General features: G+C 42.9%; 1 protein-coding gene across 4 annotated transcripts in view; it reads right to left on the minus strand.

The window, feature by feature from the left end:
* SETD5 (SET domain containing 5) overlaps positions 1 to 17,822 on the minus strand; it is a 64,948-nt gene that overhangs the window by 18,018 nt on the left and 29,108 nt on the right. For all 4 annotated transcript variants that reach the window (XR_007708661.1, XM_035546633.2, XM_035546634.2 and 1 more), the window contains 11 exons: positions 17,529 to 17,716; positions 16,462 to 16,500; positions 14,684 to 14,926; positions 9,244 to 9,392; positions 8,816 to 8,933; positions 8,285 to 8,394; positions 7,753 to 7,999; positions 7,470 to 7,550; positions 5,121 to 5,384; positions 3,918 to 4,238; positions 2,033 to 2,275 (listed from right to left, as the gene is read on the minus strand). Coding sequence is in view for 3 of the 4 variants with exons in the window: in XM_035546633.2 (XP_035402526.1) it covers positions 2,033 to 2,275; positions 3,918 to 4,238; positions 5,121 to 5,384; positions 7,470 to 7,550; positions 7,753 to 7,999; positions 8,285 to 8,394; positions 8,816 to 8,933; positions 9,244 to 9,392; positions 14,684 to 14,926; positions 16,462 to 16,500; positions 17,529 to 17,716 (2,003 nt within the window). In the remaining variant the exon portion in view is untranslated. The remainder of the gene's footprint in view (positions 1 to 2,032; positions 2,276 to 3,917; positions 4,239 to 5,120; positions 5,385 to 7,469; positions 7,551 to 7,752; positions 8,000 to 8,284; positions 8,395 to 8,815; positions 8,934 to 9,243; positions 9,393 to 14,683; positions 14,927 to 16,461; positions 16,501 to 17,528; positions 17,717 to 17,822) is intronic.

Genomic DNA, 17,822 nt, shown 5'->3' on the forward strand with positions numbered 1-17,822 from the left:
GCAAGGTTCAGATATTGGCATGCTCTGGATGCAAACTGAGATCATCAGCTGAGGTTTTTTGGCACAGTCCTCAGTAGCTTAAAGAAGAGGCCTGCTGACAATCCAGAAAATATGTGTGATCTATTTCAACAGCCTTTATAAATCAACCTTCCTGACTGAATAGTCAAGAAGCAGACACGACAGAAAGATCAGGTCTTGAGAGAGCAATGTCATCAAGTTCTGGACCATTTCTAGACCTCAGCTAGCTGAAAAGGAGGTCTTCCTTGTGAGAGTTTTCTGAACACTCCTGAGCACGAGAGGCAGACTTTTTCCTACATCTCCAGGCTGTCAGTAGTGGTGATAAAAACACCAAATGCTAGCAAGCAGTCTTTTCCATGAAAAAGCTGGGGAACTCCTACAAAGTAGATGAAAATCCTTATTAGAGCAGTTATCGATTATTTACTTTCAAAAAGTAGAGATCTATCAAAAACACTTTCTGCAGCATAGGTTCTGGGCACTGAATCCTTCAACGTTTTATTAATTATTTAGATAATGGAACAGGCAGTGTGCTTAAGTTTTCAGATGATGCCAACCTGGGAGAAACAAGAACAAGCTAGAAGACAGTATTCAACACTTTCATAGTAAACTGGAAAATGGATGGGGGAAAAAAAAAATAAGTACACAGCTCAGCACAGGCTAGAACAAAGTACCACGCAAAGCCAGAAACAATCACTTCTAAAATTACGGCCTTGAAAACTCACGGATTTTTTCTAACAAACATGGTAAATCACAGACTGAACACGAATCTAAACCAACCTGTCAAAGAAAATTCAGTCGTCATACTGGGGTGCACAAAATAGGCATGGGCTACATGACACAAAGCAGCTTTCTGCTTTATTCAGCACTTGAGCTGCAACACAACATCCACCCAGCTTCAGGGAAGAAGTAGACCAAATGAAGGAAGTCCATAGTCAGACTATGCCATCCTCTCTCCTGCAGTCAGAATTATTGTATGACTAGAAAATAGCCAAAGGTAATAAAAGATGCATGGGCAGATTACCCAGGTACATGGAAGCAAACATGATTTTGTTCACACAAATATATATGAACCATCAAGAGCTTTATCTATGAAGGAAATACTCAAGACAAACCTCAGCTTTCTTTTTGTAGGTGTATGTTAGCACGAGACAACAAATTGGTCAGAGATGGGAACAGCAAGGTCCAAACCAACTCTTTGGAAAAACTCCTTAAAAAGGGGGCAAAGAAACTAGGACATTGTGCCTGACTTTGAAAGCTACCAAGACTGTGAGATCAGAAAGGATTTCCATAAAGCTGCTCTCGGGTAATTATACAGAAACTGGAAAAGCCTCTGAGCAAAGCTGACAGGTGACTGGCAAGACGGATTCAGATAGAAATCTGACTCAGTAAATTAACCTGAACTACTGCTTCCCTGTGGACGGGTAAATGCCAGCATTTGCTGGCCACACACCATCTCTGGAGGAATGAAGTCCTCAGCTGGACTCAGTTCAGGCTTCCTGCAGGGCCACAAATAGCTGTTGTAGACAGACAGTCTGTGATCCCAAACAAAGAGCTGTGGCCTTGCTCTTGTGAACGGCCTTTGCAAAACAACCCTGGCTCTCCAAAGAGAACAGATCCCGACTGAGACGCTGTATTCCTGAGGTGCTTTGCAAAACTGACCTATCCCTACAATGCCAATCATCCTCTGTGAAAGCAGTGACAAAACACATTGTAAGGGCAACAATTAAACCCCTCAAGTCACGTACACTGGATAATAAACAGCCACCACAGGGGTGAAAATACAAGTTTCAAAGAAGGGAGTCACAGATCAGTTCTACCACAGTAAAAAGCAAGGATGAAGACGGGGCCCTGGCTAAGCGAGGGTCAGCAGTTGCAGTCTGAAGACCTCCTCAAGTGGCCAGGCAAGGCCAGCTCAGCAGGAATAGGCTCACAGAGAACACAACAGCTTTATGAGGGTGCCAGTAAGAGCATGATGAGTATACAGCCCCCAAAGGTAAGACGTGATCAAACATACCTTTTTACAGGAGCTGTAAATTCCGTCCAACAGAAAGGGCCTTCGACGTCTCTCGGGGTTGAAAGGTGAACCAAAACGAATGTAGTGTTTAGGTGTGGTACAAATCAGCGGGGAGTGGATGAGACCCGGCAACATGTTCAGAGTCGTTGCCAAAACTGTTGGGTCTGTAGTAATGCGCAGAGGGCATTCAATGGGGCACTCCTGCTTTTCTGCCTTGTCATTCAGCCATTCAGTAACAAGATACTGAGGGAGAAAACACACGTCAGTGCAACTAGCACAGGTGAAGAAGAAAGGTGAGATGGCACAAAGGCACGTAAACGAAGCTGTGCTTAGGTCAGCCCATATGCTAAAACCTCCTCACTCCTCAACAGGAAGGAATGCAGCCACGACTTTCTGCATCAGTCCCGATTCACATCCATTGCAGGCACTGAGTCAGGTGATCCTGTTTTATAGAAGTAGCTCAATCTTATGCTCCATTATTATTATTAGAAGGCTCTCCCAGAACTTGATCACCTTGTTCTAAAACCTGTCTCTAAGCTGCAAGCCTAAATGTATTCATGGCTAGTTTATTGATGCCCTGTACGTGCCAGCTGTCTACTAGGTTCTGCAATTTCTGCTCCTTTCCCTTAGAAGTTTCTCCAGCTTGCACATTATAGTCTGCAGTCACGTTCCCTCTTGGTCTTAAATTCTGCTAAGCTGAAAGCTAACCGCTTCTACCTTGTTCTAAATAAATACCCCCCCAAGTCTGCCATCCCACTCATCCCAAAAAGATACCACCACTGATTCCCATACCCAGCATACTGTTATGCCATTCCAAAATTACTTTTAAATTCCACCTAACCATTAGTACATAATGACTCAATTTTTCTCTCCTCCTTCTCTTGTTGGCATATACAAGAGAACCTTTGTTTTACTATCCTTTACAAGTTGCAACACCCTAGTTATTTCCGGTGGCTTTTTTTTTTTTTTTTTAGCAAGTCTCACTACATCTCTGTGCTGCTTAAACCCTCTTTTCTGTAGCTGTGCCTTATCTCTCTTCCTTACCAGGGACGTTACCAGAATGGTACTGGCGGTATGACTCAGGCCAGTGATCTGAAAGTTGCTGATACTTCAGACCTCTCTCCAATGGCTCCCAACCTGTTCTAATGAACATCCTTTCCTCTGGGCCCCAAAGTTAATGCTCTTTTCCACATCATCAGCATCTAGTCCTTAAATGCTGGCTACCCCACCAGATTTGTTACAACCGCCTTTGCATGCTGCAGACAAAAACTCTTCCTAGCTCACTACACATAGGTCCAAACCCATCAGCTCTCTCCATCTTTCTCTTAGTACCCTGTTCTCTTGCAGAAACAATAAACGGCTTGTTCTCCTCACTACGCCCCTTTCCCAGGCATCTCTCATCTCTAATTGCCCTCAGTACCAGTACTTAAAAGCAGTACTGCTTTTTGCTTTCCTCACCCAGGGCTCACCTTCCATCACGCAACTCCTTATGACACCAAGCCCTTCTCTCCCAGGACCCCTCAGGCTGCAGGGGTTTCCTCCCCACATATACGAAGGTGAATAATTTGTCTCTTTATAGCCTTTTTGCTGTACCCAACAGCGAGACCCTTCCTATTGCACCTCTGCCACCCTGTTGGTATCTAAGTTCTATGCTGATTTACTGTATTGACCAGGCAGTTTCTTTTTGATCTTTCTTTCTACAGTGCTGAACAGCCAGATTCTGACACGTGATGAGAGCTCTTAGACACGATCAGAGAAATAATAAAGCAAACCTTACATCAGGTCATGTATGTTAAAGAACTGCTTCACCTGAGCCAACTTCTCCCCAGTGACCACACAAAACCTCTTTTTCCTCTCTCCAGTTTGAGCACTTGATCATATTTACCTTTTTAGTTTTGGGGTACTTCACTGCAGCCCGATTAGACTGAGATCCCGCAGCCATGATAACAGTTGGGTCAGATCCCACCGACTGTCTGCCTTCTCCTGGACCTTCTACATTGCTGATATCTGTTGTGGTTACCAAGCTGGCAGTGCTTCCTTCCTCTGGGACAGCCTGTACAAGTTCAGCTTGCTGGGAACTGGCTTGTTTCTGCCTTCTCAGTCTTTGTGCTGAACTGGTCCGGTATCGGGAGAAGCGACTTTTTGGTCGGGGCCTGGAGGGTTTTGCTGGAGCTGGCTTAGTAACTGTTTTTTCTGGGACAGCATCCTACAACATAAATTGTCATTAGTCCAAGCACCATCAGGAGTCTTCCTTTTCTCTGCATATAGGATTAAGGCCCGAGATTTATTTATTGACATTATCTGACCCACAAAATCTGGTTGGACCCTATTTGTATGGGCTCATAAGATGGCTTTGGGGACCTTTTTAAAAGACTGGCACATTGTCGTTTTATCTGCTGTGTTCTTAAAGCATCAATCAGAATATTTGTCTTAGGTAAGACAGCAGCAGGAAGCAACTTGCTATTTGTCTCAAGGTAACTAGGCTCACTCCTGATCTGAGCTGACATGCATCATTCTAGGCAAGTATCTGGGCTCTGCCACATAATGGGAATACATGCAATGAAAATAGACCCAAAAAAACCAACACCCTCCTCAATTACTGCAGCTATACCTCCATCTTAAGGTCCTATCAGTACAGAAGGGGTAGTCTAGTCTCTCAGCCCACTATATGGGGCCCACTGGGTGAAGGAGCTGGGCTTAATCCACCCAGAGAACAGGGGCACCTAAGAGCAGCCTTACTACATCCAAACTGAGGCCATCAAGAAAACGCAGCCAGGCTCTTGGCAGCAGCGCAGGGTTGGAAGATGAGACAACGTACATACATTCAAAAACATAGAAGACAAGTTTTTCAGCATGAGAACAGTCCCGAACTGAAGAGGCTTCCCAGAGAGGCTGTGCAATCTTTGTCCTTGGAGGTATTAAAGACAAGACAGGGTAAAACCCTGGCCAACCTTCTCTAACCTCACAGCCACACTGCCTGAAGCAGAATGGACTAGTGACCCCCAAAGTTTCTCCCAACCCAAACAATCAGAGACATGCTGCGTATGAGCTTGGTACAAGCTATTAAACAGTCCTATCTTCATCTTACCGCTGCTTGTGAAGACCGCCGTGTGTTCACCCCAGTACTGCTGGTACTGTTAGAAATGCTTGGAGCAGCAGCACTCAGTGCTGAACTTCCATCCTCCGTTTCGGGAGTCTCTGTTTTTATTTCCTCCAGCTCAGGAGCCTCAGAATTGACGCTGAGTTCAGCATCGGTGCTGTTCCGGTCTGATGGCTGCTCTCGTCTCCTCTTTCTCTTTTCCAGGTTTTCAAACATGTGCATGATGGCTTCTACCTTCCTCTCTTCCCGGGACTAGAACACATGAAAGTAAATTTAAGTTAGCACTGTAAATCACGCACATAGAGAAGAGGACGCAAGAGCAGAGATGGGATGCAGCACAGCTGGGAGAACGACTGCCAAACAGCAGTGACACAAGAGCCAGATAGGGGACAGAAACAGTGTTGTTTTTTTTAAATTGAATTTTTCAACATGGCAAATTTCCCAGAATACCAACAACATAATCATGTGTTCATAGAGTAACTAGAAGAACTAACATTGTTCTTAAATAGGCCCACTTAGATACTACTGAGTTGTATTTATAAAATAGCCACAAGGAAACATATAATTTTGAAGAACTAAAATCCTTGAAGAAGAATAAGGAGAGTAAAAAGGTGACCTGGAAACAAATGGAGCTACTTGCTAATGAACAAGCGTTAGAAATAAACATAAGCCAGAGGCAACAGAAGTAAGTGAATCAGTAATTTGCAGCAAGTATAACACCACTGTGCAAACTGTCAGGAGATCACCCAGCTCAAAAATAAAAGCTTTTGTCCAAGCAGCTTACACAGTGGATAATAATAACAGAACATGAGAGGCAGAGAGGAAAAAGAAGGTATTTATTAGGTAAACAAATGACAGGAAATCTTATCATCTAGCTGTGTCAGAAATAATTGTTAATTACGCATGTAAAAGGCCCAGTATAATAATGCTGCAGTGACTGGCAGACAAGCTGAATCAAGCCGATTTTAAGGAGTGGGATGAGGTGCCTTCTAGGAATTGTCATGGGGGGATAAGCGTCTTAAAGCATACAGCAGTACTCTATCACAGCAGCCTGGCCATTACAGTTTGTTCCAAAAATATTCAACACACACAAAAACAAATTTTAAAAATCGTGGAAACTACAGATACAGGTATTTACCCAATGCCAAATATAGAAAACTGAATCTCATTAAAGGAGATTAACTGGTGACACACATACAGCAACAGGGCTTACAAGCTCGTGGGAAACTAACACTTCACTCTGAGAGATTTCTTGAACTATACTGTCCCAGAAAGAGACCAGATTCCTTGCATTAAAAATAAAATCTTCCCTCCAGGGTTACGGCCAGTGTGACAGAAGACTACTTTTATTCAAATTCCAGCAGAAACTAACTGCTTTATCTTGCCCCTTCTAAGAAATCCATGAGATAATCCAAAGATATCTCTGTTAGATGGCCCTGGGCTCTGCTATTTGCTGTACTACCTTAACAATTAAAGCACTCAGGAAATTTCCACACAGAAGATCCTCTCTCTGATCAGAGAAAGCGCAATGGTTAGGGTATTTGGTGAACAAAGAAAAGGCTCCTAGCTCTGATACATTTGCTGCCTGGTAGAAAGATGGAAGCACTTTTTCTTCATTGCTTTTTTTTTTTAAATAAAAAATAAAAATAATAGCCCCTTCTTGGCTTTCTTATATTCCACATTATCAAAGATCCTAGAGCACTAAAATATTTTGATCAAGACAACAATGACAATTTGGGAACACAAAGGGACTTCCTAATAAAGAATATAGGAAATTTCCCTGACTTGTGCCAATAGTGCTGTCGGCAGCCTACTCCTCTTACCAAGTTTTGCCACTTTATCCTACACCCTTCCCTCATGGCAACGGGCCTGCACAACCATTTAGTCAACCCATACGTGGAACAGATACAAGTTAACAAACCTAACCCAGCAAAGTGGGTCAAGGTTCTGGATCATCATATGGCTCCATAAATTCTTGTGCTGGTAAAATGAAGGGCACTACAGGCACATAAGGGTGCAATTACCTTTTTTGAACCTGGTGCTGATTGTCTTCTTAAAGGTATGCGTTAGGCTATAAAATAGCCCTGAAACTAACAGTTAAACCTTTCAACCAGGAAAGGAATCTGTCCTGCACCTTCTCATCTGCAGTGCCCTAACATAAATCTCCTGTGTGGAGTCAAACCCTTCCCCCTCTCCCCCTTTTTTTTTTTTTAAATCGAATTACTGATGACCACTGACAGCTGGAATTTGTGCTGGAACAAGTGAAATGACCAACCAGACCTGTTGGTCACTGCATGAAGCAAGTCCTACGGGAATGATAAACACAGAGGTACTTGCCCGTCGGCTGTGGACCAAGGCTCCCTGTTCATCTACAGACTCCTCTTTCTCCCCTTCTTGTTTCTCCTCTTTATCTGCCACCTAAAAGAAAAGCCCAGAATTACTATGGCAAACAAAAAATGATACTCTTTTACAGTTTTCAAGATTCTTATGGTAAAATAAGGCGTTAAAGGTTTAAAAAAGGCCTATTGCAGTTTCTGTTCTGAGGACACCAGTGCTGTAGTGGTTCAGATTCCACAACACCGAACAACAACAAAAATTGACGAAGTATCTGGTGTTTTACCTCATTGTCACTGACCGCCGCAGGTCCCTCTGGAACTTCCTCTGTTTGTTGACTGCTGTTCTCATCCGATGCAATGCCCTGCTGTTCCATTTCTAGTTCCTTTCGACGGGCTTTCCGCCGGCGTGTTTCTGCCCCAATCAGCGTGCCTAAAACAGGTGGAGGTAGGTGTTCTGCAGCATTTGGGCTACGTTTCTGCACAGGGCAATTCCGGTTCCCCTTGTGACACGCACAGTCCACTTTATAGTTGCTGCTCCAAAACACAAACATAATTCGTGTCACTCTTCATTTCTCAACCCTTGTACAGAGACATTCAATGCATCTCCTACTAAACATCTCACCACGTGCCAAAGCAAGGACAGCAGGCTACCTTATGGCCTCTATTGTAGAATATGCCAGCAGAACTGGACAGAATAGCCGGAAAATGCAATTCAGTAGAAAACGGAGCAAAATGTAGAATGCGAGGAAAGGGCTGGAGGAAGATGTCCAGTCCAGGAGGGCAGTGGAGAGCTCCTGGGCGAGGTGAAGGACTCACCAGATGTTGTACTCATAGTCAAAGGCGATGGTAACCTCTGTGTCCTTGGCAATGGTGGCAACAGCATAGATGCACAGGTGGATCATCCCATCAGCAATCACATGACGAACCTTGTTAAACAAAGCAGAGAGAAACTAACATCTCCACAAGTTGCACTTCTTATTTCCAAGAGGGAAGCCTCCTTCTGTAAAGTAGCTCTTATCTACTACATGAATAATTATCCTAAAAATCTCCACAGGGAAAAGCCTGTTTCACTGCTCTTACGCTGTGCTTTTGCACTTACACTTCCTACCACCTGCTTACCCTATCATTCTGCAGCCAGAGGAAAGCAATGAAAGAAACATTTCCCTTCAAAAAAACTCGTTCCCAACTTTCTTCTGATCTCTAATTCCAAGTATAAACCATCAAACAAGCAAGAGATGCAGAGAATTTACACTTTTTACTGCATTCTAAGTTTGAATATTCAAGAGAGTGCAATAAATTTATGTAAAACTTATCTGCAATTACGGTGATGGTGAAGAGAGAATTTACCTCTGCATTTGGAGTGCAGGAACGCCTGATGAACCTGGCATCATTACCAAAGGTGCGGGCATCAACGCACATTTCAACGCCATTGAACTTGGAGTAGAACAGCACAAAGGGATATGGCCTGGAGAAGTAACAGAACGTCTCAATCCCAAAATACCCAATTTCCCATGGCAGTTATAACAGGAAACAGTGCTTCCAACAGTACTACTGCTCTGGAGGCTTATGCATTTCCATGAGCAGAATTGAACAGATTTACTTCAGAGGGTTTTGGTCCGCAAGCAGAGCATCAAGCTGAGGCTGTGTATTTGATTTTACTTTTTTACGGATGGCACAGCTGACAAGGGCCCTGTAAGCGTGCATTATCCCATAGAGACTCTAGTCTCTCTGTGCCATGATGCTCTCTCATACTAATCAATTCATAGTACTCTTACTTTTTGAAGAAATGCCCATTGACCTCGAATTGCTGTCGTAACATAACCTTCCCTCGATACTCAATTATAAGGGTATCTAGTGCCAAGTCTCTCGCTGCCCTCAGGATCTTCCGGTGCTTCTGAACCCGAGTCACCCTTCCCAGCTGCAGCTGCAACAAAAAACAGAACAAAATATGAGCGCTAAAACCAAAGGCCTGTAACTCAAGGAGAGTATCTTGCCTGCATGAAAATAAAAATTAATCTAGTAGCAGCACCCAGGAACTCTGCACATACACCCGGTGAATATATTGTTTATCCTGTAACAGTTTAGCAATAACCAATGACCTTGATAATACTTATCAAGAACAAAGAGTATTCATTCCTTTCCTTCAACAGTAAGTCTCAGAAACCCATCAGACCAAGCATTTTAGTCTTGCATCTAGGAGGTATAACCAGACCTGTCAGTTGCCGCTAATAGGGAACTGCTCTGCAATTATGGCCACTTTAACAGCCAGAATAACTCAAATCTTCCCTAAATTGTGGGTTGTCACACACTCAGAGGAAAAACAGAAGCTTTTCCTTCTGCAGGGGATGGTAATTCTAGCTAATAAGCCAAAGACTTGAGCTGTCAATTTCCATCTCCATCCAGAATCTTCTCTTCATCTTCCTGTTCAACCAGTGCTGGGGATTTTTTTTTTTTTTAACATGAAGAAATACATTTTTAAGCAGATATTGACAGTTTGCTGAATCTCCTTCATGTTCAAGCCTATTACGATGGATTTTCACAAGATGTCTTGACAGCATGAAACCACACTATTCTTTAAGCACAGACATGCAAAAAAGAGGTTTTTATGGCATAATGGAGGGGATATTATAAGCACTGCAACACAGAAAAGATTTCTTCCATAAAAACAAAGTACTTTTCCTGCTTAACAGGTTGAATCTCTCTGCACAAAAAATTTGGGTAATTTTGCAAATTAAGTGAAGATGGCTGACTGCCTCACTACAAGAGCTGTGCCTGCTCCTTCCTAAGCATGATATTCACTGTTCATAAGGGCAGTTTTTGATACTTTTCTGGGCTGAATTGAGGCATAAGTGTTCTTGCTTCAGCAATAATGACATTCATCTATCTAATTAGAAGTAAAACACATGATTTTGTTAAAAGAAAGCTCCCAAGTTTTCCTGATGAAGCCCTCTAGCTGGGAACAGCTACTGAGCAATCTGCTCATCTGGATAAAAATCCCACTGGCTTAAGAAAGGGCTCTATCAGGACAATGGCAGAATGATGACGTTGTAACCTCATAAAAATAAAGTTAATGCCCTAAGGCAGCACTCAGTACTGAGAAGCAAATGAAACCCTCCATAGTGACCGTGTTGAGAGCACTGCACCACAGACTTTACCCTTCTCCTTTGTTAAAATCTTACATGTGTTCTGAATAAATGTCTTAGAGAGGAAGGAACCTTTCATTGTTTTAATACATTATACTGCAGATCTTGGATCAGCCAGTAAAGTAAGATCTATTAGTCGACTTCTCTCAGGTTCAGGATAAAAATAGCTTTATAAAAATATTCATTTGAAACCTATGCAGATGGAGTAATGGTCTTGCTATTCCAGATCTCCTTGTAGAGATATATCCAGCGCTACATTTATCATGCCTACAGGGTGTATCTCTTGCAAACAATTCTACACCACTGTATCTGCAGGCAATTGGAAAAACCTGAATGTATTAGAGGCTCTGAGAAGCCTTGCACAGTGTCATATCCTGGATCCTGATAGGAGCACACAGAGCATTCCCCAAGTCCAGAGAAACCCACTGAGCTGACATAAAAGAGACCCACACAATTTTACGACCAAGAAGTCACACTGCTAGCCCTGATTTGCGATCAACAGCCTCGTGACATGAGTGAAAGATAAGATGGTTTGCATTGCTGAGAACAGTAGCATTCTGTGGCCAAATCATTTTAAGAACACTGGATCCACTTTGCATTATCCAACTGTAGCAACAGAGTAAACAAATGGAACCAGATTTGTTAGCGTGTGACGGAAGGAGATAAGGAAGAAGTACCTGAAGGTAGCAGATAAAACTAGAACCGAGACACAAGCCTGCCTCCTGTCGAACAGCTTTGTTCCTATACCACCCCTAGTTCCTCATTGAGGGTGGCTCTATGCAGGAGGGACAGACCAGATGCCCTGCAGCGTTTACTTCTGACCTAAATTATTCTACAACTCTACCAATTTTTCTTAGAATCTTTCAGAAACGTGAATAGATCTGGGAGCCTCCATTCTTGCCTTTGGCCCATGACTGATTTGTGCTACTGGTCACCTGATGCTGGTAAACAGCTCGGAGAACACAAATGGGATGAGGTAGGGTGCTGGAAGGAAAAAAGAAAGCCCACGGAGGAAAGAGAATCGCTGCATCTGTAGAACTTCACAATTATCTGACTTTGGTATGACAGGAATGATCTCACAGCATTTCTGATAAGATCCTAGCTCAGCTTGTTTTTCGTTCTCTGAATTTAGAAATATGAAAAGGATTAGCTGCCATGCTTTCATGTGTGAAAAGAACAAATGAATTTATTCACGTCACAGGCTAGGGATTGCTGACTGGTAATCAGACAAAACTGTTCTGATATTTTTGCAGAGCAACATCTGCATTAATACTCAGTGGCTTTACTTTATAAAGGCTCTTCACTTCAGTATGTGAAGTCAATCACAGGTTTGAGCTCAAGTCAGCAACTATCAGAAGCAACAAAGGACAAATACTGACCCTGGGTTTGCTCTGGCAACAGCAGGCAGAAAAGTGCTTCAGCACGTTCAAATAATTAAGCATCTGATCACTAAGTTGTTTTTACTCAAAACACCAAACAGCCTCAGGTTTGCACAAATTTCCCTTTGCATCTTTTGGATATTTGAGAATTGTCTTAGAATCATAGAATCATAGAATATCCCGAGTTGGAAGGGACCCATAAGGATCATCAAGTCCAACTCCTGGCACCACACAGGTCTGCCCAAAAGTTTAGACCATGTGACTAAGTGCACAGTCCAATCTCTTCTTAAATTCAGACAGGCTTGGTGCAGTGACTACGTCCCTGGGGAGCCTGTTCCAGTGTGCGACCACCCTCTCGGTGAAGAACCTCTTCCTGATGTCCAGCCTAAACTTCCCCTGCCTCAGCTTCACACCGTTCCCACGGGTCCTGTCACTGGTGATAACAGAGAATAGGTCATCTGCCTCTCCACTCCCTCTCGCGAGGAAGTTGTAGACCACTTGTCCAGACCACTCCAACGATCAAAATCCCATATCCTGCATCAAACTTCTTAACACACCTCTTCCTACTCCTAGTTTGGGGAAGCTTCTCTCCCCCCTCCCTTTTTTTTTCTCCTCCCTAAGAGTCCATGGGCTACATTTGCATCATTGTTTACCTAAGCTAAATGAACTGAGAGAGTACACAAGGTATACATGACATTTTATTTTTACTCCTTTCTAGTTTCTCCAGAGTCTTCATGGCCAAGCAGAGCAGCCATGATACCCATCTTCTACACACAGCTGCTACCTGCATATTGACACCACCACCCTACTTTATTTTTTTTCCTAAAATACCTATTTCCTCATCACCCAAAAAAAGCTATTTTCATGTCCAGTAATGACATTCGGTTAAATGACAGCTGATGCAAACTGAGAAACCTTCTCAGTTTACCTAACAGAGATGAGACAAATGAGTGGAACAAAAATATAAAGCACAGGATGAGAGACCATGTACTCCTGCTGGTCACTCCACACCTGTGACAGACATCTGCTGAGCAGAGAGAACAAGGATGTAAGGGCTGAGAAGCAGCAGCAGCCCAGGACAGCCACCTGAATCTTCCTCAGTATCCAAGAGCTATTACATAGCCACCAAGTCCCTTTGCACTTCCCTGGCATGTGGAATGATAGCTACCTATATACAGCTTGTACAGAGTACAGAGTAACTTGTGCAGAGTAACTGCAGCTCCCTGTGAAGGTTTTGTAACTTTATCTTTTTATTTCTTTGGAATATATTGCATTTGTAGTCTTCTGATTTGCAATGCTGGTCACTTTTCTCTGTGGGAAAACCTAGATCTGTATAGGGGAGGGAGAGGGCAAGTGAGCATGACGAGAACAAACACACTTATGTATGGTGTCATTTATAATCATCTGTCCTGCTGTACTCTGTGAAAGTGACCAAAAAAAACCCAAAAAGCCTGTTTTATTATTTATTTCAGGGCTTTTCCTAAAATTCATGTGAAGGAGATAGCTGACTTTACCTTTAAGACTCAGAAAATATTAAAACTTCAAGAGAAGCAGAATGTTTCCCTCCCTGTACTTCCTCACAGTTGTTCCACTTAGGAAGCCCACTCACATAGCCATGTAGAAAGGTTACACCTCCTCCCCCCCAAGTTTTATTACTGTAGAACTAGAGGCAAGACTGGAAGGAAGTTGGGTCCAAAGTCCTCATTCTGCACTCTCCCTTACTGGCAATATCTGTGCTCTGCCTGCTGTGCTTCACCTAGATGAAAGCAGAGGGAAAGGTGGGAGGGAACACATGAACTTCACAGGGAGCTGAGTCACCTGATATAAACAAGAATGATTCAAGCACAAACATATACCTGATAGTCAGGTTTCTGACTGTGCTCCCCTTCTACAGAAGAGGTGCCCCACATCTGGTTGTGAAGCCCATCCTTTTCAATTCCACCTATCTCCATTCCTCCCGGACAAGGGAGCCCCACGATGCCTGAACTGACTGGGAATGCTGCTCCCTGTTCAATAAGCATGGATCAGATGAAGTATCAGCTCAGAACAGTGGGAAAGAGGATGACAACACAAACACATCCTTTTGTTGTTTCTCCTTGTCTACACATGCTCCATAAAGCTGGCAAGACCCTAATCACTGCACGTCTCAGAAGAGACTGAATTAGGCAGAGACAGTTCCCTAAAATCAAATTGTAATCATGCAGTATTTGAAAGCCACCAGAGGTCCAAGTAATCACCCAAAACTCTGACATAATGTTGAAAAGCTTCTTTAAAATAGCTTCACATGCAACATCAACAACAACAACAGACAGGAAGCCTCAGTTGGAAAGTAGGAAGTTTCCCATTTCCAGGAAGTGGGAAAGTGAGAGATCTGGTTCTGCCTCAAGCCATTCGACCACCAAAAGTAGTTATGGTAAAATACCTGTGAATCTTACCACAGAACTGTACAAAATGTCCCCAGCCTAGTAACACAGATTCAGAAACATTTGCATTCAACCAAATGAAGACCCAAAGTAGGTCTCATGTCTTGGTAGTGGTATTTCTTCTGTTTCCTTTCATATCAGATCTATACCTATTGGTCTGAAATTACACCTTGACCAGCTGCTATATTCCTGCTCACTCATGCCCACACCCTAAGCCTAGAAACCAGAGGATCTGACCTACCCCACTTCTTCTGTCACATCAGTTCTTACCTGCATCTGGGACCCAATTACAGTATTATTGCAGGCCAACTCTGTTTTGTTGATTGTGTCTAGCATAGCAGTTTTGCCCACGTATTCTTTATTAGAGTTTAGATGACGCTCCAACAAGTTCTGCACATCAGCGCTGTACTGGTTAGTAAAGGCTTCTTCATACTGATCTGTCCAGAGTCGTATTCGATTCTCCCACCCTTCAGCTGTGTTTTCATCCAAGGCATGTGCTTCAGAAGGGGAGTTCTGCACCAAACAGCAAAGGGTGAATGGCTAGCATACAACGGGAAAAATCTATCCACAGTGTGCTCAGCATATGAATATGCTACAGAAAAGGGAAACCCACTCCAAGCTATGAAAGCACTGGTTACGAGGACACCTTTTTCAGAACCTCTGTCCTCTATAAACACTGTACAACAGTGCCACTTGGGAATCTACACACAATTCTGTGAAGGACTAAGACCCCTTGAGAGTTGGTACTTGGCACTGTTACATACAAGAAAATTAAGCTAGCACTTGGCCAGAAAGAGTTCTTTTTAAGTCAATTTGGAAAAACAATTAAGCAGATTAAAAAAGCACAGGAACAGAACATCAAATGCAAATAAATCTCATGCAAGCTTGTCTTACATTCAACCCACTCATGTCCAACAAAATGCTAGATGATGCTGATTGTATCTCAATCTTTGCTGTGACTGATACCAAAATACTTCTAAAACCTTCAAGCTAAATGGTCACCAGGGTTTCAAGAAACTGAATGTACAGCGTAAGCTAATACCCAGAAGGTTAAAACTGCAAGTCCTAAGCAGCATAAAGAAGAGAGGTTGAAATCAGGTAATCCATTTATATCATCTTGTAAGGGAGGGGAAAAAAGCTGGTAGAAAAAAAAAAAGGTGCTTCATTCTTTATTTAACAATAATTTAAATAATTGAACAAATAATATTCCAGAGGTCAACAACTTAACTGGCTTTTAGGACTGAGACATATGAGACACTGAATTAGTAGTGACCAGAACCACTGAAAAACGATCATTACTTTCATCATACATATTACAAGCACAAAAATTACATGCATTTTTATCCTCTTCAGGTACTTGGGTACTATGGAGACAGGTGCACACACCACAAAATCATCCTTTTTCCTCTGAGCCAGCTGCTAAGAGCCACAGCACCATGGTTAGATAGAACTGATGGACCTTTAAAACAACTTTTGTGCTTGTAGGGAAGTTTAGCTCCCCCTTTTTTGTCAAATAAGCTTTCTATCATATAGCCAAACCTACCAGTAATGCAAAAAGAAATAAATATATCATTCCATTCATCCCTACGTAATAGGATGTGGATAGAAGCAATGCAACATTGCTAGGGACTCCAACACTAAACTTGAGCTACTTAAAGACACCCAAGCTTAAAATATCTTTGATGCAATCAAATGATAACTGACCTCACAAGAGAGTGGCCACAACCAGTTCTACATCCTTACATCAAACATCTCACTCCCAGGTGTCATGAATCAGTCTTATCTCTTGGAACAGGATGGCATTACAGAAAGTAATGAGCTATCTGAAGCAAAAGCAAGGTTCAAGGGGTAATTCCTGTGATAACCTTTTGAGCAGGCCTGCTTTTAGTGCACAGAAAGGCTTAGGATTATTCTCAGGCTGGTAGCACAATCAGAAATTTCCCAGGCGAACCAAGAGAAGCACAAAATTACAAGGAAAAAAAAAACAAACACACAACACAACAGCAACTCACACACCACTGTCACAGAGCCTTCTCAGTTCCACTCACCTTCATTCTCAGAGACTTCCGTGAGCCCTCTCGAAAAGCCTGTCCCCGGAACAAGGAGAGAAAAAAATATTTTATAACCTTTTCTCAGAATTAGTGCCCCAGAATGGTAATAGATCTTATGCAACCGACCAACCCTTAACAACAGATGGCAAGAATTACAGGAAGACCTACACAAGAAGAAATGGACATGAACAAAAATGATTCTGCAATGCAAATCCAATGAAAACTGCAAAAAAAGCTTGACAACCAGGATTTCAGAACTGAAAAGCCTGCCTCATGCTTAGTATAAAATCTCAAGATCAAAACCCAACCCGTCCTGACTGACCCCACTTGCTTTGACAGAAGAAAGGGCTAACAGAATCAAACTGGTTCACAAGATACTTGGAGACCTCACAAGGCTCCTGCTTCCAGTCTTTTATTTAATTAGTGCCTACCAGAACAACTTCAAGGGAAACCTCAACCTGGGGAAAATCATGGTAAAGCTAGCAAATGATGGGAAAGAACCAGCTGCTCACTCCCTCATGCTCCAATACAGACAATTTAAAATTATTTCAGTCCCCAAACCCTCACACACAAGACAGTAAAGCCATCCCTCAGCAAATGCTCATTACTACCTACGTAGTTCTCCACGCAGGCACTATCTCTGTCCCTGAAGAACAGTGCCAAGAAGCATTGCAGCCCAGATTCCTAACATAATCTCCTAAGAAATGCCACGTTCATTTCATTTTTCATTCCATTCACAAGCTGCTTCTTTGCCACAAGCAGGCAGACTCCAGGAGCTATTTCCCCAAATCCTAATACAGAATGGAAAATATGCGAGCTCAAGCCTCTGAGCACGAACGGACAGTGTTGGGAAAATAAGGGTGGAGTTCCAGTAAGGTCATTTTAAAACTAAGAGCCACATACTCTAGCAGGTCACACATTTAAGGAGTCACATTATTACACCAGGGAGAGCAATTCCTGATAGGACAAGTTTCTTGTTTATTCCCAGCTTGTGATCCTGCTCTTAACAGAATTCCACATAGCATATGAAAGGAACTACAGCAGCCTCGTCTCATTCCACATACCTTGATCTTTTTGGCCTTTGGAGCAGTGCGAGCTTTTTCTGTACTCCTCTTCCTCTTCTTCGGTTTGTTTCTACGGACGCGGTTGACAGTCAGCGTGATGCTTGTAGGGGTGTGCTGAGTAGCTGTGTACAGCACCGTAGAGGGAGACAGTTCTTCATCCCAGCTCTCAGTTGCACTGCTGTCCCCACCTATAGAGTGGAGTGTTTCATTAGCAACCTTATAATTCACCCCACAGAGAACAGCCCACCCCTACGTCTACTTTCACCGAGGTGACTTGACAATACACAGCTCATC

Source organism: Cygnus atratus, chromosome 10 (assembly GCF_013377495.2).
Source record: "Cygnus atratus isolate AKBS03 ecotype Queensland, Australia chromosome 10, CAtr_DNAZoo_HiC_assembly, whole genome shotgun sequence".
Lineage (NCBI taxonomy): Eukaryota > Metazoa > Chordata > Aves > Anseriformes > Anatidae > Cygnus > Cygnus atratus.